At 35.9% G+C, this 25,194-nt stretch overlaps 2 protein-coding genes across 2 annotated transcripts; one reads left to right on the forward strand and one right to left on the reverse strand.

Moving 5' to 3' along the window:
• Window positions 1–556: 556 nt before the first annotated feature.
• On the reverse strand, window positions 557–2,303 carry LOC136807051 (spore coat protein SP96-like). Its single transcript, XM_067063619.1, has 3 exons — window positions 2,138–2,303; window positions 1,747–1,850; window positions 557–1,226 (listed from the first exon to the last, which is right to left on the reverse strand). Exons 1-3 carry the CDS (start codon window positions 2,189–2,191, stop codon window positions 557–559), a joined length of 828 nt encoding a protein of 275 aa, XP_066919720.1. The 5' UTR covers window positions 2,192–2,303.
• An 11,262-nt stretch (window positions 2,304–13,565) lies between these two features.
• LOC136807025 (uncharacterized) lies at window positions 13,566–15,863 on the forward strand. The gene is made up of 2 exons (XM_067063595.1): window positions 13,566–14,385; window positions 14,641–15,863. The coding sequence occupies exons 1-2, from the start codon at window positions 13,639–13,641 to the stop codon at window positions 15,553–15,555; spliced, it is 1,662 nt and encodes a 553-aa protein (XP_066919696.1). The 5' UTR covers window positions 13,566–13,638; the 3' UTR covers window positions 15,556–15,863.
• Window positions 15,864–25,194: the final 9,331 nt, after the last annotated feature.

Raw genomic sequence — 25,194 nt, forward strand, 5'->3', positions numbered from 1 at the left:
TTCATCATAGTTGTCGATCAGGTACTCGTTGTTTTCATCTTTTTTCAAAGAGATTCTCTGCAAGATGTGATATGTTTCGTCCTTCGTGACGAGTGGTCTCCTCTTCTTCTCCCTGATTCTGCCCTCTTTTTTGTTCGTAATCTCGAAATACTCAAGTTTCACCACCTCGTTTAGGTGGTCGTCAATTTCGGCTTCTTCCACCACGCGTGCAAATTCTAACCGCTTGTACGCAACGGCGACATTCATACCCACGTGCAATCTTAAGGGTGGGTAACTGTCAATTTTGTGGTACCACTTGTCACTTTTTGAAACAGAAGAATTCGAGGAAAGAAGTGGGACATTAGAGATGGAAGTAGTAGTGGAAGCTAGGGAATCAGAGACAGAGGTGGTAGAAACAGAGGGAGCATCAGAGCAAGTAGAGGAAAGAAGAGGGGCATCAGAGATGGAAGTAGTATTGGAAGCTAGGGAATCAGAGACAGAGGTGGTAGAAACAGAGGGAGCAACAGAGCAAGTAGAGGAAAGAAGAGGGCATCAGAAATGGAAGTAGTATTGGAAGCTAGGGAATCAGAGACAGAGGTGGTAGAAACAGAGGGAGCAACAGAGCAAGTAGAGGAAAGAAGAGGGCATCAGAGATGGAAGTAGTAGTGGAAGCTAGGGAATCAGAGACAGAGGTGGTAGAAACAGAGGGAGCAACAGAGCAAGTAGAGGAAAGAAGAGGGGCATCAGAAATGGAAGTAGTAGTGGAAGCTAGGGAATCAGAGACAGAGGTGGTAGAAACAGAGGGAGCAACAGAGCAAGTAGAGGAAAGAAGAGGGGCATCAGAAATGGAAGTAGTAGTGGAAGCTAGGGAATCAGAGACAGAGGAGGTAGAAACAGAGGGAGCAACAGAGCAAGTAGAGGAAAGAAGTGGGGCATCAGAAATGGAAGTAGTAGTGGAAGCTAGGGAATCAGAGACAGAGGTGACGTCAGAGACGTTGGAGGCTGTAGAAACAGAAGGAGCAAAAGAGAGAGCCGAGGAAAGAGGGGAATCGGAGATGGCAGTAAGAGTGGAAAAAGAGGTATCAGAGACATCAGAATTAACAGAAAGGTTGGAGGTAGCAGTGACAGTTGTGACTGCAGATGAGGTAGCAGATGGTTGTACGGGATTGCCGTTCGAATCCAACAGCTTCTGTTTCTTCTGCAGCTGTAATTGCCTTTGACTGATTCCAAGTTGACTAGCAATTAGCCTGTAAATAAAAGTGGGAAACTAATTATTTGAATTTTGTAAATCAGTCTCTTTCACTTACTAGTTTCCACAATAAAATTGAACCACCTACATTGAGGAGGCTATTTTGGAAATGGCGAGTAAGGCAAGTAATGGCAGGTGAAAGCAAGTTCGATATTTGACGTACGGCATTATGTCGACTTTGCTTATACGGTGTTTTTCCCGTACAGAGCAAAGTAGACAATGACATGTCGCCTTTGGTGACGACCCGCATGGACAGCCCCGCAACCGTAGCCGTAGAATATCTCCGATACATAATCTCGCTACTTCCTCAAAATAGGGGTAATCTACCGAAAATTCATAAATCTGGCGCAAAAGTTTCGGTCCTTGGGCATAATCATTTACTTATATACAAGAGAAGAAGATAAGTTGGGTGCAGAATTACGGATTAATTATTTGCCTTTTTTAAGAAGTTACAGAAAAACTGACTTGTAACATATCATAAATGACAATTTCAGAAAACTAAAAAGCATGTTTCTTACTTTTCTTTTTCGTCAAATCTTTCTTTTCTTATTTTTAAGCCAAGTTTAGCTGCAATTTTACGCTCGTCCTTTACGCTTTCTGACATCTTCAATGTTCGAATAGTCTATGAATTTTTAAAAATTAAGCATATGATAAGCATTACCTTAGCCTTCTAATTTTGCCTGTTTTCGGGTGGGATTTTACGGATTTTCGGAATTTCTCTGTAATTTTGCATGGGATATAAGCATCCTTATAATCATTTTACAGCCTTGTCAAGCCCTCTACCTAAGCATCGCTGAGCTTTCAAGTTCTTGTATTCTTATAATAAACTAAACAGATTTATGATGTAAAGAGCCCTAAGGGAATGAACCATAATGAAAGTAAATATCGGACCAAAGAAAATATACTTACTGATGCCGCGACTTTTCTTCGCTCTTTCCTTGCGGTCTTGTTGTCTTTTTTCATTTTAAGACTGCTCTGATCTGAAATTTCTCCAGAGAGCACGCCCTGGAAAATCAAAAAGAGGAATCAAAGAATCAAGTATAAAAATGCTCCTGCTATTCACCCGGTGTATCCCCTTCCACTGATTATTAACTGGGGAGAGGTACTAGGGTTCGAGATTGTCGATTATGTCCAGACCGAACCTTTGCTGAAAACCGGCTTTTAGATAGACCAAATTTTACAACCCTCACAGAAACGATTTTCTACTAGGAACCCTTCCAAAGAGCTATAAGTAACCCCGGATCCTAAACGATTTATCATTGAATTTTACCACGAAGGGGTAGTTTTTGGATGGGAAATGTGGTCTTGAAACTCGAACAAAAAGACATAACAACCCGTCGGGCTTCACTTTTTCCTTCCTGAAAGAGGTTGAAGATTGCCCTCTAAGGCCATTCGATCTACAGTGGTCCCTCGCTAATTTGAACTTCTCTTAATCGAATCTTTCTATAACTTGAAATTATGTATAATAGTCGAACGTGTGCAACTCAACTTCAGTAGCTTCTGATTATTCAAAGGCCCGATTGTAGCAAAACAAACTAGCTTTAAAACTCATTATTGAAGTCACCAAAGATCGCTTTGTCAAAAAAACTCGTCCCCACGCCCCAAAGATCAAAAGTTTTCAAAAATGAAAAAAACACCGACAGATATTCGATCAAGGAACAAGTGTGCCAAATTTCAATCAAATCTGACAATTTTTGAAGTCTCCAGGCTGCCTCCAAGTTTTAGCCTCGTTTTGGCGAAAAACTCGCCCCCAGGCCCCAAAATTCGAAATTTTTGAAAACAAAAACAAAAAAACCCAGATACATTCACCCAAGGAACAAGTGTGCCAAATCCGATGATTTTTGAAGTCTCGAGGTTGCCCCAAAGTTTTTGGGAAATACTCACACAGACAGACAGACATTCTCAAATTCTAAAAAAGTCCCTTTCCGAAGGGAAACCCTCATTAAATGCTTTCTGTAATTCGAAAAAATTAGCGAGACTGTATTTTCAATGAACCTTAAGACACTTTAGCAATTTCAGAATTAAGACTTTTTATAATACCATTAACATTTGATGAGCTCCAGAACTTTTATGAAAGTAGTCTGCATTATTGAAATTATTCGCTGATGACTGCGTTGTGGGTGGTGTTGATGTGGCTTGCCACGCTTCTTTTTCCTTGTTCACGAAATAGTTTCGCAGGAACGTGATAACGGAGAGGTCTTGCAAAGGATTTTGATGGAGTTTTGGCCATCTAGGACCGGCGTATCCATATTTTGTTAGGAAACAATCCAATTCAAAGTCAATTCCAGTGTTGTTATTACAAGCAGAATTTCCATAACCATAAAAAGAAGAATCCATTATAAAAACAAATCAAACAAAATCCAAAAACAATAGAAATTTGAACAACAGTGACGTCTTGATAAAGATCGAGAATGTGATAAAACAGAGAGAGCCACGTGAAACCAAAGAATGGCTGACTTTCGGTGATTGCAGAACAAAATCAAAACATTCGAAATCACTTACGTCAGCAAGATTCGAAATTTCGAACACAAAAATGGTATCCTTTGAAGCGTAGACTGAAATCACTACACCGAATCGTGAAAGAAGATTGAAATACAATGAGGAACAATGAGTGAAATTTTAAACAACAAACTCAAAAAAGGTGAGCCATGCCATTTCACTTTAAAATGAGACGTAGTACACTTAAGGTCAAGGGCAAGGGAGCTTCCAACGGCCAAGAATAGAGCTGCGTCATAGTTCGAACCCCCCCCCCCTTTTTAAGGGGGGGGGATGACACCTTCCAAAAAAGTGAAGAAGGGGGAGGGATTAGAATTTTCACTAAAAAGGGGGGGATAGCAAGCAGGGGAGGATCGTTTAAGAAGGGGGGGGCTTACATATATTGTAGATTATTTTCCAGCACTGTTATGAAATTTAGTCTGCATGAAAGGAAGTTTATTTTCACTAAAAAGTGGTATATATTTGCCAGACTTAATTTTTCTTTACTGTTTCCCTTCCCTTTTTACCATAAAAAATTTAGCCCAAAATCCTTGGGGGATAGATATTTTTAAAGGTTGGGGGGATGCCAAGAAGGGGGGGGATCAGACCCCTTTCCGCACTATGTGCGTGGGTGTAAGAATAGATTACCTAAATTCTCATGCTTTTATTTCGAGAATGGCTGGGTTTTTTAACTCTTTTGTTTAAGTATAGAAGTTTTGATTCAGCTTCAAATTCACCTGATGAAGTCATCGCTCTTTGAAAATACGGAAAACAGGACCCCCCTCTAACTAATTTTTCATTGGGGTGGCCAGCAGTGGGGTAGATCCCACTGGGTCACAGAGACAGGGCTGTATTAATTTTTCGAAAAGAATCCTATCGTTCTGGGCGTTTTGCCAATGATGTCAGCATTTTGTTGGGAACATTTGCATAAAAAATGAATCTCGCTGCTGCATAGGCAATCCAAATAAAATGGTACAGTTTGCAGAGGGGGGGGTTGGTACTAAAATTTCAGACATCATGACTTTTAGTGACGTGGTGGTATTACAAAAAAAGCCTAAAAGCATTTTAGTACCATGTGTACTAAAATCCTAAATTAGGTGGGGTAAAATCTACTAAAAATCACCAAATTTTAGGAAATTTAACTATTGACTGAGCATTTTAGGCAAAATGAAAAAAATAAAAACTCTCTATATAAGATCTAAATACGTCCCTGTGTCACAAATTAAGCAAAAATTTTAACCCCGGTGGTAAAATACCCCTGAATTTCAGCCCCCTGGGAATTTGACTTTGATTTCATCCGCTCTCAAAATTCCATGTTTAAAAATTGCACTCCAAAATGAATGCTTTGTTTTTTGTAAAGAACCGTGGATAACTGGATAGAAAAGAAGTAGCAAGCTGTAAATTAGAGGTGAAAAATAACCAATCCATCTTTGCAATAACTAAAGTAGAGCAGAGCAAAAGTGTCTTGACTGTTTCTGAGTCTTTATCTAGAGTAGATAGAGATAGATCAGGTTCTTTGACAGACTAAATAACCAGAGTTGGCATTTTGTTGTAAGTCCAAAGACCCGCATTCTTCGAACCGAATTCCAAAATAAGCCTTATTTAGGTGGTCACTATGCTAAAATGTCAAAATAATTTTAGTACTAAAATTCCTTTTTCAAAAATTAGGTGGGGGTCAGGGGGGGGGGTCAGGATCCAGATACCAAACCCAGGGCCGGGGGGTGGTGTCAATTTTTTTTTCCAAATTTCAAAAAGTCAAGTTGGTATCGATACCAAAATGAGGGGGTGGGTCGCCCTTTTTTTAATTTTTGCTGAATTTGGTATCTGACTTAAAATGTTGTATAATGTAAGTATAAAAACTTATTTGAATCGTTTACACTATACCCTGATTCCATATAAAAGCATTCTTCATTCTATAATTGAAATTAAATTTTTATTTAACTTTTGCTGCTCTCAATCCTTTCAATCAACCAAAATTCATTCAAAACTAGAGTTGAACAAACTGAATCAAGTCTTAGCAGATCTTAGAACTTTTTTAGTTGTGATAAAATTTTTCTGTACATAACGTTCATCCGGGGGGTACTAAGGTTGGCGAATGAGGGGTATGTACGAACGGGACCTCTGAAAACCAACCCTTAAAGAGACTGATTTTTGCTGAAAAGGTGACCCTTAGAGAGACTCTTTGAATGTTTTTTTCGATTTTTGAAAAAAGTCATACCCTTAGAGAGACTTTATTACAACTTTTTCTCTGGAAATCAAAAAATTTCCTAAAATTCCTGAATTTTCCGACCCTTAGAGAGACTAATTTAAAACTTTCTGATTTTTCCGACCCTTAGAGAGACTTTGAAAGGTGAAAAGACCAACCCTTACCGTCCGCACTTACCCATCATCCATTTTTGCCTAAGTACGCCCCCCCCCTGGGCGCTCATCATATAGGATAATGTTACAAAGACTCTGAATTTTATACATTTTGCCAATTTAGTTCAAAAAACTTAATTTACGTTGTGTTAGAATGAGAAAAACTTGTTTTCATTTTCAGGAGTCTAAAGTGTGGTACATAATATAAGTGATTCATAAGAGGAATGTTCTTTGAATAAAAACATCCACAGATTCTGTTTAGCGTCCCTTGTATGCAGTATCTTATGCATATAACTTTTTGCATTTTTACTGATTGCCAATTTAGGGGGGGGGGGTGGCTCCCCCTTTTTCAGAAAAATAGGGATTTTTAAGTTCGTATCGATACCAATTTAGGGGGGTGGGTCCCCCCTTTTTTAGAAAATTGGGATTTTCAAGTTGGTATTGATACCAATTTAGGGGGTGGTGGTGTCTACTACTTTCAAATCTCGAAAAGTCAGGTTTTTGGGCCCTGGGTTGGTATCCTGGACCCTGACCCCCCCCTGTGGGGGTATGTCAAAAATCGTCAAAAAACCTTGTAGTACTCATAATATGTCTTGGATTTGAGTACCGACCCCCCCCCCTGCAGTTTGTTATATTTTGATGTCTAGATCCCAAGATATTTCATTTTAGAATGTGGGTAAACATGCTGAAAACCTGCCGATGCAGCAAAAACTATCGATGATTTTCAATATTTTGAGTCCAAATCGTTAGTTTTGTCAGTTCTACGCCCTATTGGGAGCACAATGTCAAAAACTGCCCTGAGTTATGGGGTTCCCTACGGAGTGACACAATTCAGTACCTCGACCGGCCGCTGGTCTAATAAATGGGTCTTTATCCTGACATCAATACTGTATAGCTATAGTTTGGGATGTTTTCCGCATCTTCTATCTTATATTAGAATCTAATTTAGAAAAAAATTTTCCTTAGGCTACAAGCAATGCTACTGCCAGAGCAACCAGTGCAACGGGAAGGTGCTATCTCCAAAGCAATTTCAAAGACATCAAAAACAAGATGTTGATATGCTTCGTGCGGAACGAAAATGAAAATTGGAAACAACAAAGGAATATACGAGAAAAGTATATTATGACGAGAAGATGTACTCCGAAAGTTATGCGGCTACAGAAAAACTTTATCCGGGATCGAAATTAAGTATTTTGGAAGCGATTTTTATAAAACTTCGAACCTTTGTTGCACACCCTTTCACCTCAAAAGAAGAACTGTCCGAAATATTTCGAAATGACAAAAATTTGACGCTCCCGGAAGGCAACAAGATGCCTGGTTCTTACCAAGAGGCTATGGAGCTTATCAGACCTTCTTGTTGCCTATGGAGAGGTACGACGTGTGTGTGAATGATTGTATTCTTTTCCGGAAAGAATATGCTGATTTGAAGACATGTCCGGTTTGTAACCAAAACCGTTATGATGCTTCTGAGAATGCAAGAAGAACATTCACATACTTCCCTCTTGGTCCTCGAATCGCCCGTATGTTGGCAAGTCCGATGTCCTCTAAACACGAGCCAAAATCAAAAGACGATGAGTGGATTAGGGACATTCAGGATACCGATACATGGAAATCGGAGTGGTTTGCCAAGGATGGACTGTTCGAAGGCAAACTAGGTAAGTTTTATTATAAAATGCAAAAATGTGGCGGGTTTCAAATTGTGGGTTAAGATTTGTCTCAGTTTATGACTACAACCAGAAAAACTCATCAAAAAATGTGCAGAGTTTTAAGTAAGGGCAGTCTATAAAATTTGAACCATTTGAGAAGAGGTCTACAAGGTCTATTTACAAAATTTAATCTTTCAGGCGTTGCACTCCCGTTTTGCACAGATGGTATGAATCCATCGCGCTCACAAAACAAATCTTACTCGATGTGGCCACTGATGATTCAGATTTTGAATTTTCCACCTGAATTTCGGAAATCATTTACCGGTATTCAGCTTCTTGGAATAATTCCTGGTAATGGGAAAAAGGAGCCGCACACCTTGGAGCCTTATTTGGAATTGGTTGTAGAGGAGTTGCAAGAATTGGATGATTGCTCGTTTTACATGAAGACGAAAGAAGTTTCATCAAAAACTAAATTGGTCCAGTTCATCTTTGATTTTCCAGCGATAGCAAAGGTCAAGCACAATCAAGCCCAAGGTAATTTCAATTTTAGAAATGTCTATGGTTATCAAGATTTCCCTAAGTTCACCGTTACGCAGACAACAATCCCGTAATTATCCCGTACCTAAAAAATTACAACTCGGTGTCAATCGTACGAGTTCCAGTAGCTGGCGGGAAGAATCCAAATTTTTGAGCATCCTCTGAATATTTTAGTTTGTTGAATCTCTGAAACGTCTTTTTTTCATAGGTGGTTTGAGGGCTTGTCCATGGTGCAAAAATGCTGGTAAATATTGTAAATTTTGCAAGAAGACTGAGTACCAGGGCAGCAGAAAGTTCCTTCCAGAAGAATCCCCATTAAGAAAATCGACTCTCTTCCCTGGTGAAAAGGAGGAAAAGGAAAAAGCTGAAGCCATGACAACGGCTGATCAACTTGAACTGCGTAAAAAGTACGAGGGCTTGCCGAACAAAACGCAAAAAGCTAAATTTTCAAAAGCAAACGGAATTACAGGTATCACTAAACTTTCATCAAACCTTTGAATTTAAAAGTGGTTGCCTTAGATTTGAAATTTATTTGAATTTGGTGTTAGATCCGATTTTCATTCATTTTAACAAGCTTGATTTCGACCTATATCGAATGCGTTTTACAGAGTTTTAAGGTTTAGCTTGGACTTAAAGATCCGCCGACTAAGCCAAGTTATGTCACTTTCAAATTTAGGTAGTTATTCGTTCATGGATCTACCTTATCACGCTTTTCAAGATGATTACCAGCCTGATGGAATGCACACCATTCGGAGAGTAGTTACTGGAGTCATTCACTGGTTATCCCAGCAACTTCAAAAAAAGGCGATTTCGGTTCATGAGAGCACTGCTAGGTCAAATAGGCCGACGGCGTCAGAAGAAGACATCAAACAGATAACATCTTGTCAGCTGAACAGATCAATGTCGCCAACGAAAGAGTGAAAAACGTATTTTTTACACCAGAACATACCGGATATAAGGGAGACGTATTCTCGCATACAACAGACACACTGAAAAATCATCATGGCTGGCAAGAGGTAATAAAAGCAAAGGGAGGGTTCTTGTAACTCTATAAGGGTATCAAAGCCACTAAAGATCAAAATATCTTTAAGTGATAGGGAATTTTTCAATAATTACCCACCCGCCCCCTTCCAATTCACTTTTTTGCCAATATTGTCTTTAATAGTGACTTTTTCGATAAAACTTTAGGGGTCATTTTGGAGATCCAGTCCACACAAATTTAAGCCTAGTACCCCGCGAAATCGCCTAAAAATATTACGAAATAAAACAATACAACCTTTTTTAGTACACCGTCGAGAACATCTGGTCATTCGCGTTACGTGACATGTTACCATTACGACAACAGCGAATCCTGTTTTACTTCTTTGGCGTTCTGTCTCATCTCTTTGTAAAGAAATTCAACAAAGATCAATTGGATTGGTTGGAAAAGCACCTCCACCAAGCTTTTTCTTTGATGGAACGAGATTTTCCGTCGAATCTATCAAACATAACGACTCACATATGCCATCACATCGTCTTTAACATGCGTAAGTTCGGTCCATTGTATGCATCTTGGATGTATCCCCTAGAAAGGATGAATTCATGGATTAGCCGTCGATGTAATAATAAAGCACACATGGAAAGATGTGTAATGGAGCCATATCAGGTAATACATTAAAGGAAGAAATCTTAGCGGAATTAGCGAGTTCTCTAAAAAATTCGCCAAATTTGCCAAGATTACTTGCCACAAAGTTAAAATTCTCTTTCAATTTAGTCCAGATTTTTCTTTAGAAACCCCATGATTCTCCTTTATCATCAGCTAAACCATCTACACATTCTTGATTCTATCTTAGTCTTATTTAGTTTGTTCTTGAATATTCGCTGGACCTAAGCCAGATTGTTCCTAATTTTTTCCTAGGTTTGGGCTAATTTTTAGGATCGTGTTTTTCTAAAATTGTTTTATAAAAAAGCGTTTAGTTTAAAAACCCTAAAGTATTCAGAGAGCCCCAACTTTGTGTCACTAACTCAGAGGGAGACCCTATCAACTTGAAAAAATCGGTGAAAAGTCGAAATACAAAAGTTGACCAATAAATATTATAAATTGTTGAATCAATACAAGAAGCTAATAATTTTTTCAAATCTTTATACACGAAGGAGCATAGATTTATAATTTATGCTAATTTTTTATTTATATTTAGCTATTCGACTGGATTATATTTTGTACCGTTACAAACCAATTCCCAGAAACTTATAACGAAGGCAACGCGATATGTAAGAAGACCCTTGTCAAAACTGGTGAAGTGAAGGAAGCACCAAAAAGGTCTAAAAAAATCTAACCAGTCACTTTGGACGAGGAAAAAACCCGCCAATTGAACAATGCGACTCTTCAAATAGATGAATCAGGCATTCTGGTAAAGAAGATTGAAATCACAAGCGAATTTGGCGACGAGTTTACTGTGTCAGCCGGTTCATTGTGTCAAAGTGTTGAACAAGATGATGTTTTGCATATCGTTCGTAGGATTTTCAAGACCAATAACAAAGCCAAAGATAACGCAGAAGTTTTTGTCCTTGATGTAGATACTGTCAAATTATATTCTGATGCCGATACAGGTAAAGTTTGGAGATACAACAATGCCTATTCTTCTCCACTTAATAACTCTTTCAACTCTTAAATTCAAAATAACTTATTTTGAATTTAAGAGTTGAAAGAGTTATAACAAAGGTTCATGATAGAGTCGATTTTAGTTAATGAAAAGCGCACAGTCAATCAAAAAACATTAAAAACATATCTGTTTAGGTACAACTCGAATTAACTCTTCATTATAAATTCGGCTTATTTGTGTATTTTTCAGTGAATCTTATAAAGTGGTTTTCAAAATTCTTTAATTATTCTTGACAAAGGTCAATCATGCAAAGAAGACGAATCCAGAAAGAAAAATATTTGATAAAAATGTACGACTTTTTTCTAAAAATAGCAAAAGTGAGCAAGGGTGCAATTGCAAAACTGCGCAGCTCAAAATTACAAACAAAAGTGCGCAGAAAAAATATGCCACAACAGACGTCATCACAAATTGCCTGAAAAACAGGTTTTTTGCGATTTTGTATTTTTAAAATATTTAAACAGTACTAAAACTCGCTAAGTTTCCCCTAAAAACTCTCGAAATTGAGTACTGTTTTCTATTTCATTTTTTCTGTTATTTTATTTTCTTTCATTTTATTTCCCATACTTAGGGTTGTTTTACATTTTGACAAACAATCAAATATCAGAACGAAGATATTTGTTAGCTGAATCAATTGAGAGACCATCAGTGTATGGAGAAGATGATGGTAAAACTTGGGTACTTTCGAAAAAGCCAAACATCGACTTTCCATGGCTTATGGAACACCTATCTTTGTGATTTTATACTTTACGTTTGTAAATGTCTACCGATATTTTTCATAAAGGAAACGATTAACTGATTAAACAATTAAAGTACAGATCTAAGCTTGTTTTAAAAGGTTGACTTCTTTTTTTACAGTTTTTTGCCTATAAGCAAGACTGTATCAGAGTTTTTCAGAATTTAATTTTTTGAGTAAAATTTCCTACCTTAAGTGGATAAATTTTGGCGGGGATTAAATTTGCAAATTAAATCCTCGCCAAAATTTCCAAATTCGGCAATTCGCCAAATTAAATCCCTGCCAAATTTAACAAAAAGAGAATTGTGTGAAAAATCACAATTTTTAGTATATTTTTGAGTAATTTTCACCCATTTCAATGTGACAAAATTTCCAATTCGCCAAATTAAAACCCCGTCAAATGTTGGGCATATTACGAAATAGGTCAACCTAAGGACCAAATTTGAAAATGTGGAAATTTATGTTTATTTTTGCCAAAACTGTTTAACAGATCATTGGGCTTTGTAATGGGCCAATAGTTGTTTTGAAAGTTCATATTTTGAATCTGGTATAGGTCTACTCATAAAACCCAAGCGTAAAAAAAATCTGTCGGATGGACGCTCAAATATTGGGAAAAGATAAAGATTTTCCTTTGGTAATCACAAATTAAAACGCATTCTTATGATAAACCGTAGCATGAAGAATATATATAAGGTGCAACATCAAATTTGAATAACTTTAACTTTTTTTTATTATATTATCATGTTCGATTTGTCCATCCGACAGATTTTTGAAATAATAAAAGTTTGAGAGGAAAGGTGTTCTGTTATTTAGTAGTTTTAAATAATTGAAATCTATCGAATTTGAGATCGCCTTAACAAATCAAAACGGGTGCAGTAGCTATAACTTGCACCATTTATTTACAAATTGCATCTTAAATTTTGTCCGTCCGACAGAAATATAGTCCTAAAACTTCAACTTAAATATAGCTGTCACCTTCTTTGTTAAATTACGACACGCTGCTGGCTTGTTGTTTTAATTGGAGTCAATACCTCACTGCACTGTATTATGAATCTAGAACAGCTAAAGATTTATCGTGACCCTTTTCCTCGCCTTAGGAAAAAAGTAAAAGTCCATCCGACAGATTTATCTCACTGCAAATAAGCATGCTATTTTTGGTATTTATCTATCACTTTCAGATAGCAAATGACAAGTATATGGCAACTGAAGTATTACGCCGTGATTTATTCGAAAAAGTTGGCTATCCAATATATTTTTATCTCAATGTGTAGAGGGCTTTAACATCAAATGGGAAAGTCAATCGAATGCAAAACATTCGATCAAGCCAATGCAAAACATTCGAATTTTAAATCGAATGTTTTTTTACTTTCGAATGTTTTCTATATGTTTAAAACTAAGTAGTACTTTTTTAATTCATAGTCCTTCAACATTCGATCAATCGAATGCAAAACATCCGATCAAGCCAATGCAAAACATTCGAATTTTAAATCGAATGTTTTTTTTACTTTCGAATGTTTTCTACGTGTTTAAAAAACTAAGTTCAACTTTTTTGATTCATAATCCTTCAAACGTTATTTTGTAAACTCGTGCAAACTTGTGGTAAAATAGAGTGTCAATATGGGTCGACCAAAGTCAAACAAATCCAAATCTGAAATGAATAAGGAGTATTTGAAGCGCTATCGCGAAAAGAATGCAGAAAAATATAAGAAAGGAGACAACGAACGAAAAAAACTAAAATTGCGTCACATGAAGTACATAGAGCCTGGAAAGTACAAGGAACATCTGGCAAAGGACAGACACAGGAAAAAAGAATATCGAGAGAAGAAAAAACGTGATGAACAAGCGCGTGAACAAGAGGAAGCACAGCAGCAGAATGATGAAGCTTCCTCATCTTCTAGCACTCCTCCTGCTTTTCGTACCAAGCAATCACTGCAAAGAAGTGTTAAAAAAGTCGAGAGGCTTTTACCGAAAAGCCCTCGCAAAAAATCAGAAGTCATCAGAGGTCTCGCGAGCAAATACATGCGCATCCAGTTCTGCAAAAAAAGGGGACGGAAAGAAAAGGTCCTTAGTGACGAACAACTTAAGTACCTTGACGATTTTTTTGAAAGACCGGATATAACGTACACCAACCCTGGTCGGAAAGACCACGTCTATCTTGGCAAAGTAAACGGTGAGAAATTGTTTGCTCAAAAACGGTATCTACTTTGGACATTGAGAGAGGTCTTGGAGATTTTAAACGATGAAAAAAAACAACTGAAGTTCACCTTCAGACAGATGTATAAGTACATTAAAACGAAAAAACAAATTATCTTTCAAGGTGATATTCCAGATACCTCCTGCCTTTGTGAGGTGTGTGAGAATACCTGCCTCATTGCTAAAGCTTATCTACGTATCAAAAAAGGTCATCCAACCGATCCCCACAGCATTATGGAAAAGTACTGTTGTGATGCGTCTGACATGACCTGTATTAACAGTACATGTGGAGAATGCAGCGGAATCAAAATCCTGAATGGTTGGAATGAAAACGATGAAAGCGAAGAAAGTGACGACAGCGAAGAAAATGACGACAGCGAAGAAAGTGAAAATGAAGAAGCTACATCTAAGAAAGGTGGTTCCAAACCAACATTCGTATACAAAGCGTGGGTCAGAGAAAACCATAAAATAAAGAAAACAACTGTGACAAAGGAGACTCGTGATGAGCTGTTTAAAGACTGGGAAACGTCTCTAGCTACTCTAAAGAAACACATTCATCGCAAGCGAGAACAGGTAATTCTATTATGTTACTATAGTCATTTTATGCATTCGATATACATCTTGTGTCAAGTGTTTTTTTAAATCAAAAGTACCAAAACAATCATTAGTTAAATATACGTATTCTTTGTAATTAAAGGCTAAAAGCTAGAGATTTTCATTAACAGGTCAGAACCTTTTCCCAGTGAAGTAGTAAAGACAATACTGTCAAAGGCTTGCTCGCAAAAATTACTTAAGATGTTGTATCAAATATTAAAATATTATTTTTAGCATGCTGCATACGTGGCCATGAAGGAGAATATAGAACCTGGAACGGCCATCATCCACGTTGATTACAGTGAGAGTTATCGTAATAAGCAACAAGATGAAATCCAGAGTGCCTATTTTGGACAGTCGTCTTTTAGCATTTTTACTGCATGCGCGTATTACAAGGCAGATAATTCAGACGATCCTTTGGTGAAACGATCATTGACAATCGTTAGTGAAAGCAGCGACCATTCAAGAGTCGCCTCGATGTCATGCGTCAAGATGGTTATTGAGGAAATTGAGAAATCGATAGCTCTTACAAAGGTGATTGCATGGAGTGATGGCATGGGGGCACAATTTCGTTCCCGCTTTGTCTTCAAAATCCTTTCTGAATATAGGCCGGATTTAGATTTAGAATGGCATTTCAATGAAGCACATCACGGGAAAGGGCCAATGGACGGAATCGGAGGTACCATTAAAAACGTCGTGTACCGTAAAGTCAAAACAAATAAGGTGATTGTAAATTCTGCAAAGGAATTCCAAGAAGCAGCCAGTAAATTTGTTCCTTCGATAACATCACTTTTCCAAACAGAAGAAATGCTAATCAAAGAGCCAGAAAATATTGAAGCCGCACCGAAAATCCCTGACACGCTCAAAATTCACAAGTGGCACAGGAAAATCTTACAAAATGGAGCTTGTAAGATCAGTTTTTATTTTTTATCCAATGATCATCTCCCATATACAGAACAAATTTACGAAAAATCGAAGCAACAAGACAAAAATTTGAAATGTCATCACGAGGAAAGGGAGTTTGAGTCGTTGGCATTATTGAAGAATACATGTGCCAAGTGTTTAGTTCTTTACAGCTACGAAGAGGAGAGTGAAGACTGGCTCAAATGTCCCTCCTGTATTCAGTGGTTCCATGAATCATGTTTTTGAAAGTTTAATTTATTATGACTTCATTTATGATGGCTTAAAGCCTAGAAAAATAACTATTTATTAATCTGTCGGATGGACTTCCCCAAATCTCTTTATGCATTTTTCGAACTCCACGGAACACCTTTGATTAAAGAAATATCTTTAAAGCATCCTAAAAGTATTAATTTTTGTTATAACAACAAAAAGTCTGACTAGTTTTTATGAAGAGGGTTGAGTATGGTGAAATGTGTGCACAACTTTTTCGAGGTTAATCTGTCGGATGGACAAATATTTTCATAGCACGATTATCAAAAATACAATCAATTCACATCAAAATAGTTTTCAGATATGAAAAAGCTCATAGTTATGATGATCTAGAACCATAAACGACTTACTGTAAAGAATCTTGAAATTTCTGAAAATGTTTGTCCATCCGACATTTCCTTCCGACAGATTTATTCCATTTCACATTTCATAGAAATTTTTAGATTAATATTTTCTTAAAGTAATTTTTCCTTTTTATTTTCAAAGATAAGTCATCAAGCAAATTAAAAAACTTAAAGTGATGATGTTTTTGCATCCAAATTCGATAGAAGAATAAATTTACTGTCGAAAATAAAAAAACTAATATTTATCGAATCCTTCCGACAGAAAAAGTATTTGATAAATTAAAAAATTTACATAGCTCGAATTTCTGTTCTGTTTGCCTGAATCAAATCTTGCCTTAGGTACATTTCTTTAAGCAATAGTCAGAAGGGCTTGAGGATATACAATTTTTATTAAATAAGCCTTAAACTATCGAAAGTCCATCCGACAGAAAAACGAATTTTGTAATAGGCCCTCTATCGCCAAATTAAATCCCCGCCAAAAATTGTATTTTGTTCAATCGCCAAATTAAGTCCACGCCAAAATTTATCCACTTAAGGTATTTTTTAAATTTTGATTTGAAAATTAATTTTACCATCACAGGCTCTATTTTCTAAAATACTGTAGAAAAATTAAAAAACTTAAAGTGATGATGTTTTTGCATCCAAATTCGATAGAAGAATAAATTTACTGTCGAAAATAAAAAAACTAATATTTATCGAATCCTTCCGACAGAAAAAGTATTTGATAAATTAAAAAATTTACATAGCTCGAATTTCTGTTCTGTTTGCCTGAATCAAATCTTGCCTTAGGTACATTTCTTTAAGCAATAGTCAGAAGGGCTTGAGGATATACAATTTTTATTAAATAAGCCTTAAACTATCGAAAGTCCATCCGACAGAAAAACGAATTTTGTAATAGGCCCTGTACGAAATTGATCTATCGCCAAATTAAATCCCCGCCAAAAATTGTATTTTGTTCAATCGCCAAATTAAGTCCACGCCAAAATTTATCCACTTAAGGTATTTTTTAAATTTTGATTTGAAAATTAATTTTACCATCACAGGCTCTATTTTCTAAAATACTGTAGATGACTAAATGTACTCTACTGCATTAGCTTTATTTGTCATTTAGAAGAAAAAAACGAACGCTTTGCTTTTTAATTTTATATTTAGTAATTTTTGTTTTTCGATATGTCCAAAGATTACATCAAATTAAAGCCATGAATTATTGGAAATAAACAAAATTAAAATTCCTTTAAACAAACCACCAGGTCCGTGACCACACTCTTTCACATTATAGATTTCGATCCTTAAAAAAATTATATGCTTACCTTTATCGTCCGCCTTCTTTTGTCGTGATCTTGCCTTGCCACGTTCCACGTCAAATGAGCTCTTGTGAAAGATCCCATCACCACATTCTTTCAAGGGCGCCAGTGCGCGCTACATTTGTGTCTGGAGTGAAACATTTTCGAATGTGAAAGACCCTGTTTACATTGACAAATTTAAATTTATATAATGTAAGTAGGGCTTTGCCAAATGTTTGGTTCGTGATTCGAATTTTCATAATTCGAAAGTTTTTACCTTTCTCTTTTACCACCAATTTTAAAGATTTGGTTTTGTCTCGCTTATTATGCAGGATGTGGTCTAAACTTAGCAAAAAGTGTTTGGGTTGTGAGTCTATCGACAATTTCAAAAAACGGAACGTGACACTTTTGAGTTTTGCGATTTAAGGCGTGCCGCAAGAGTGGGGGGGGGGCAAGTTTCCCCATCGCTATTGAATAAAATATTGTGAACCGACGATAGAGCCAAGATGAATTTTTCTTGCAGAAACTGAACGTTCTTTTACTCGTTACTTTTAGGTAAACGTATTAGACAGTGCTAGATATATGCGCCGGACGGTAAAAGGTCCGTTCTTTTTTACCTCCACAAGTCTTTCTAAGTATTACAAAAAAGAAAAGCGAGAAGTTAAAAGTGCCTCTCTAAAGGTCACTTATTCCATTCGTAAAAAAAAACTTCTTTTTCAAAAATTTTGTCTCCAAGGGTCCGTCGGTCGGATCTGGTCTGCATATACTCGACCTTCTCCAACCCTTATACCAAAGATTAGCGAGTTTATGTATTTGCACTTTTGAGGACGGTAAAGTGGCTGAAGCGATTTGGAAAAACCCGCAGTTCTGACCCCGCAAAATCGCTCCCTATAAAGAGCGGACGTAAATACTGTCTAATACTGTCTAACGTAAATAAAAGGTACTTTTGCCTAAATTAAAATTCTGTAATTCCCGCGCAAATTTAATCTTCATAATTAAATATTGTGTATATTTAATACACCCCTGTCTCGCAGCCTCGGTTGGGTGACAACATTTTCACGATTGTGTGTCTTTTATTGTTAAATGTTGGTCGTTTAAATACAGTTGAACTCATGTAATTCGAATTATCTCAAGGGACCGAGAATTTTGTTCGAATTACATGAGTTTTCATATCTTTAACCTGATTTGATAAAAAAAGACTTTCCAGGTTTACTTTTGAACAATTTTTGTTTTTCGAGCTAGAATAGTGAAATATGCTCGAATTAGGCGAGTATTCGAATTTTAGGAGATCGAATTTATGCATTATATTAAACACTCAAAAAGTACTTACCTTATCGGGGAAGAAATGAAAGAGCTTTAATTTTAATCAATGAAGTATAAGCCCGAAGGGCTAGAAGTCAATCTCCTTGGTAGGATTTGAAGCCAACAAATCCTACCAAAGTTGTGCGGCCTTGAGTGGCTTGCCTGGTTTTTACACAAATGACAGATTGAAACTAAAATTTACCATTAACTTTCGAAAAATATATCAATCGTAAACAAAGGAATTGCTAGATTCAATCTGTCGTCAGAAATGCGGCTCATTTTTTAAGGCTTCACTTATTCTTGCCTGAGAAGGGTTAGAAATTGAACTCTAGCCCTTCGGGCTTTAAACTCAATTGTTTTAATAAGTTGCGGGTTTTTTTGTCGGGGCAACATAATTTCGTCATCTAGGAGGAATTTTTTTCACTTTCCCCCGACCAAAATTTTAAATTCGTCATTTTTCCCCGACGAAATTTACAATTTAATTTAGTTACTTCCATCGAACTAAATTGTCCAAATGAAATGGTTTCCTTCACTAGCTTTAAAAAAATAACTTGTAATTCGACGTTTAAAGCACTAATTTCGCTTCATAAAAGTGTAAGAAAATTTAATTTAGGTAGGGGTTATGGGTAAAAGGGTAAAATCGGGTAAAAGTTATGGTCGGGTGATGAAATATGGGAGAAAAATTCGTTGGGGGAAAACTCCGTCATCCCCTCAAAATTTTCGTTACTTTCCCCGACAACGACAAGGTATTTCACATTTTTTGAGTTTTTGTTTCGAAATATCTCGCGGGTAGGGCCTTTCCAAATTTCTGTTGGGACTTAATTTCGCGGATGATGACACCCAAATCCGCGAAATCCGTGAAATCTAATTCCCGCAAAAATTAACCCCATTAAAGTAACTTATACCAAAATTAGAACACAGAATTGAAAAGATTATAAAAGACGGACACTTTTCATTTAGCGGTCACAAACCCTATTCTCCAATGGTATCCGCTAATTCGGTTCCGCTCCACTGCATTTCGAACCAACTGCTGATTATTTTTTGTTAATTTTGTAATTTCTATCCTTTGCCCCTTTTGCATTGATAGAGTTCTTTTTTCTTTTTCTTTTTTCAAGGGGGTTCATGGTTGGCGGAGGAGCGGAATCGGCCCTTTTTTCGGACGGAGTGGCGGAATTTGGCGAAAATTTAGACGGAATTACGGAAATTGAGTTCTCTGATGGAGACGGAAAATTAGACAATTTTAGTGCGGAAAAAAGGAATTTAGCAAAAAAATTTGCGGAATTTCGGAATTGGTAAAAGATATTCAAAATTTGCGGAATTTTCGACAAAATTATTGAATTTCAAAGGAATTTTCGGTGACGGAATTTTGGTTCAATTTAAGACGGTTTGACGGAAATTGGAGAAAAAATTGGCGGAATTGCGGAATCGGTTACCCCCTGAACCCCCCCCCAGATGCACTGTTCACCAGTGAATGGATTTTGTCATATAAATTTCCCAGTGGGGCTGAAATTCCAGGGTAAATTACCGAGGATGAAATTTTTGTCAAATTTTCCCATGGGTTTCCAGCGGGTCTGTGATACAGGGGTGTAATATAGAAAAAAATATACTTTGACTGTCAAAATATTTGTCAAATCAAATAGCATTACGAGTCAAAAAATTTCTAATTTCTCAAAAATTCTAATTTAAATTCTTCTCCAGGACTACATTTAGCGAAAACCACCAAAAATTTGAAATTTAATCCCCTTAAGGTAGGTTTACAAGATGACTTTTATGACCAAATTAACCAAATAAAGTAAGGAGATGGTGAGAAAAGTGTTGGTCGACTTAAAAAAAAATTTGATCTAAACTTTCTAAAAAAACTTTTACGCTTTCACATCTAAAGTCTAAACAATATAATTTCAAAAACCTATTTATAAAATCTAGCCATAAACTCTAAAGTCTCTACGTCTTATCTAAATCAAGTAATCTTTTAATATCTCATATCTCATGCTTGGATGCCACAATGTCTATGTAAACAACCATCAGACCATTATATATCGAAAATTTCAGTTGACAGCCACATCAGCAAGTAGAGGATAAGACAGCTCTCACCTCTCCCAGAGGAAGTGGTAAAAAACCTCAAGAATGATACTCGAGTAAAATTTCTAATAGTGTGAACAGTAGCAACGTCATTTTACAAGCAAAAAATGACTTTCAGCTTAAAAAAAAATCGGCAGGATCCTGTCGATAAAAACCGCCATCTTTGTTTATGTTTCACAAGCGTGTGAATCAAACTCGATATAATTTCAGTTACTTTTTGCGGAACGACCGTTTTGAGGGCGCGAAGCGCCCGAAAGGGAGTGTAGCATCCTTTCTCTAGATCTGGGCGTGTGGCGTAAAAAAATTGTATATGCACGAAATTTTCAAAAAAAATCGTCCGGTGACATATCGACTTTGCTTCGTGTTGGATGGGATCAATTTTCTGTAGCACTATCAAAAGTATCTGTTTTGTAAAAATATTTATTGCAATAGAATATGATTGATATCAAAAGTATTATAAAGTAAGACTTTTGATTAAAATTGCAACTTTTGTACAATTAATAGTAAGAGTGTCAAAGCTTTATCTTCTTTGCTTTTTTCCCGCTTTTTCCAGATGTCTGGGCCCAGTCTTTTTTTCTGCGTTTCATTTTCAAAACAACAAAGATGGCCCTGAAAACCAACGAATCTCTTCGGATTTTGAGGTGCATGCATTAACTTTTGGACTGATTATGGCCCATTGAAAGGTAAATCTTCATTTTTTTCACCTTTATAGTTTCAACTACCTTTGGAATGTTACATTAGTACTTTTTCTTTGTGTTGACTTTTTTGTATTAAATTGGATTTCATCTCACAAAACAAAATGTTTTTTTCTCGGCCATGTCATGTGTTTCATGGATATCATATGGCCATGTTTTCTTTCCACAGGCTTATTTTTATTCATATGGGTCGTGTGTTTATTTCATTTTACTCTAACTATAATTATTTTCATCTCTTCTGTCTTCAGGGTTCAGCAGGTGAAGGAGCTTGATTGATGTGATGGGTGACTTTTAACTACCGACCGATCGCTCAACTGGCTGAATCAGCACGCATCAGCAGTGTTTCAGAGTTTTGGTGGGTGAACCCGCACAACAAAGAAGCAGCATAAAAACCAAAATATACATAGCATTATGACTGTATGAACAGATTGTGATTGATATGGAGAATAATAAAATGGTCCTGCTGAATATAAATTGTGCCAGTTCCATGTTATTCCGTGCAATGTTTACGAGACAAAAGAGAAGACTGTACTGGAAAGCAGAATCAAAATGATAATTACTAGTTGCTATTTTCGTCATTGAAGATTTCTTCAATATTTATTCGATATAATGGAATCATTTTGATTTGACTTGATTGATTGTTGATTCCATTACCGCTTGCTGACTTTCGAGAGATTTTTGTTTAACATTGGAGCTTGGTCATCATCAATTAGAATAATGCCGATTTATATTTGTACGATAAAGTGATAACAAAAGCATGATTGATGACTTTAGCCCAAAAGACAACTTAAATGATAAAAGTACCTATATGTTACTTTTGATGCTAGCTCAAATATATTTTCAAACAAGATATCTTTCACAAAAAAGTGTTTTTTACTGGCGAATCAACTTAGATTTTCATAAACTCTTTGACGTGAGATTGTAAATAACGCTTGTTATTATTACCGCCCAATAAATAGTAATGGCATTACTTTAATATACTTATATGAATTATAGAAGTTTTTGAATTTTATTCTGCAAGGCAAGGTTCTTGAAAAAATTAGTTTGGACTCGTTTGGATTGATTTTATAAATGAAACATTGGGAACATCTTTTTGCCAAACACACAATATCGCAAAAATAGACTCACAAAAAGACAAAATTTCATCACTCAAAAAATCTCACTAGTCTTGATAAGTTACTGGAAATTATTGCTAGGCTGCTGATTCCTTTCGGAAAATTGATACTACATTTGAAGTGAATGATATCATAAAGAGGTAGCACATTTTAAGAGATTGTATACTAGGTTCTAATGGCTGAAAAGCTCAAGAACTTCTTTCAAACTACGCACTATTTTTGATGGGAAATGTATAATATAATTTTTGAATTGTTGATAAATTTGTCTTTGTAAAAGTTTTATAGAGAGCTAAGTAATTGTTTCAAAAACTCACAAAAAGATGGGATAAAAGTCTTTCAATTTGTTCAGATAAACTACCAGCCTAAAGCCTAATGTAATATCTTTGTTGTTGGTCATTCAGCCATTGCACAAGAAACATGTGTGTTCTTTTTTGTCACTTGCACTATTTTTTATAAGAACTAGTAAATTTTTTTAATGGTTTGGCTGTCCTTGTTTGCACATTGAGCCTGAAATTGTTTTTGAATTGCTCAAAACCCGGCGTATTTAATTTTTGAGCCTCGTATTGTTCTTATAAAATTCTTATAAAAAAGAAAGAGTTGAGTTGGAAAACATTATCAATAAAAGTTTGACTTATAAAAATAATTTGTTAGTGTCGAAATTTCTTCGCTTTGCGAAAACGGAACGGTCGTTCCGCAACCCCTTTTATGTTGATTACTTTTTTGCAAAAAAGTTTAATTTTTTTGCATAAAATGATAGAAACAAAAATAAAGTTTTTCCAAAACTAATTTCCAGTAAAATCTACGAGATAGATGCTTCTTTTCACTGGTTAAAATTCCTTAGAGCAAAGTCGACATTTTTCACCGTTGTCAAGCACTTCTCGATCGTCCATCGTTGTCAAGCACTTTTCGAGACACTTCTCCGAACATATACATTATTTTTTACGTCCCGCGTATGCGGATCTTGCCAAAGGATGCTACACTCCCTATTCGGGCGCTTCGCGCCCTCATAACGGTCGTTCCGCAAAAAAGAATTTCTCTGAAGGAAGGGAGTGAAAAACAACAACAAATATTTGCTAAAAATAATTGCTTATATTTACAAGCAAGAAAAAATATCATACAAAATGTAAAGGAATAGTAAATCAGATTTACAAGTTTGATTATACACCTTGTTTTAGTCTAGCAAGCTAGACAACTAATTCAGACATAAAAGTAGTAGTAAATAAAGCAAAAAGTAATAAAGGGAACAATTTTAGTAGTATATAAGTATATAATCCATGTACTAATAAAAAAAGTGTCAATATTGCAATTATAATTTTTTCCCGCTCAAAAAAAGATTCTTGAAACAAAATGTGTGTGGATTTGTGTGTTAAAAGTTTTTCATTTGGGTTGATCTCGTTTCGAGAGTTTGTTGATAAATTCTTTTCTCCCTACGCAAGTTTCTGCATAGCTAGTCGAGGATTCTATAAATAAAAACTAAATCCTGTAACAATAATCGTATCATAATATAATGCCTATACTACTATATTACACGCATTATAAACCACTCCAGTCTAACCTTATTTTAAAAGATTACTTTAACGGGATTAATTTTCCCAGAGATGCAATTTCGCGTTTGACGAGTTTTCAAATATTTCTCAGGGATTTTCGCGTTTCCCTGGAATTAATGAACAGTAATGAATACAGTAATTTTTGTATTAAAAAGCAATTTCATCATTGAAAAGTCTCTATTTTCTAGCTTGTCAGAGGAGTGAAAGTTAAAATTTCAAGCATAAAATAACTTAGTAGCAGATCAGAATATTTTTTTAAATCTTGGCTTGTTTCAAATTTTCACTATGATTAAATTTTGCAGATTTTTGCGGATGAGGCCAGAATCTTTGAAATTCGCAACATTTAATTCCCCTCAAAATCAATCCTATTAAAGTATTCAATTTTGGTTAGAGCGTTTGGCATACAATTCTTCCTCCGATGGTTCAATCAAGGGTTTGTTCTTCATCATGTACCCACGAGCATTTTGAACAGCTCCTGAAATGTAACTGTTCATCGCACTGTCTGTTAGTGTCTTTTCTTCTTTGTTCCTTGAGATTATCACCTTATTTTTGTTGGCATAACAAAAAGCTATAAAAAATTAAATATTGGAAAAGAATCTGTAATGTTCATAAAAATGTGCACTTGCGTCTGCACTTTTCTTTTTCTTCTTTTTTCTTTTAAAAAACATGTTTCCCCTCATATTGACCAACTTAATAATATCTTTCTAAAATGCGCTGATTAATAGAATTGGAAGAACGCTCTTGGAGGTAGTACCTATTTATTAGTAACAGATTTCAATTATCACCATACAGGGAGTCCGTAAAAAAAGGAAATGTAAAATGGTAAACAAAACAATCCTCATAAATTATTTCTTATGGGATGCAGTTAATGTGTTTCAACAACTTGATTAATAATAAAGAACATAAAAGAGGTGGGTACGAGATTGACTGGTCAAATGGAAATTCACGAAAAATGTAATCAAACAAAGATGGCGGCTGAGAACTTGGATGTTGTGAAGCTAAAATAAAACTTTTCGTGGTGTATAGGACTAAAACTTTCAGGAGATTTACTTCATGCAGAAAAATTCAAATACTCATTTTCACTTTTTAAATGCATCAGTTTTCAAATACATATAATACGAGAAGGGTGAATAAAAGAAAGTTAATTGTTTAATTATGTGAAGGTTTGAAGAAGTGTTTTAACTAACCTAACGTATTAAACAAAATATATACAGCTAAACCCACTCTGTAAATGTGGAACCAGAGAGGAA

Source organism: Clytia hemisphaerica, unplaced genomic scaffold (genome assembly GCF_902728285.1).
Source record: "Clytia hemisphaerica strain Z4C2 unplaced genomic scaffold, Clytia hemisphaerica genome assembly, whole genome shotgun sequence".
NCBI classification, from domain to species: domain Eukaryota; kingdom Metazoa; phylum Cnidaria; class Hydrozoa; order Leptothecata; family Clytiidae; genus Clytia; species Clytia hemisphaerica.

Coding starts and splice junctions, on each gene's coding strand:
- LOC136807051 (XM_067063619.1), bottom strand. CDS start 2,191: ATGAAAAAAGACAACAAGACCGCAAGGAAAGAGCGAAGAAAAGTCGCG. Junction 1,851..2,137: donor GAAGAAAAGTCGCGGCATCA/GTAAGTATATTT, acceptor AAAAATTCATAG/ACTATTCGAACATTGAAGAT. Junction 1,227..1,746: donor AGATTTGACGAAAAAGAAAA/GTAAGAAACATG, acceptor TTTTATTTACAG/GCTAATTGCTAGTCAACTTG.
- LOC136807025 (XM_067063595.1), top strand. CDS start 13,639: ATGCGCATCCAGTTCTGCAAAAAAAGGGGACGGAAAGAAAAGGTCCTT. Junction 14,386..14,640: donor TTCATCGCAAGCGAGAACAG/GTAATTCTATTA, acceptor TATTATTTTTAG/CATGCTGCATACGTGGCCAT.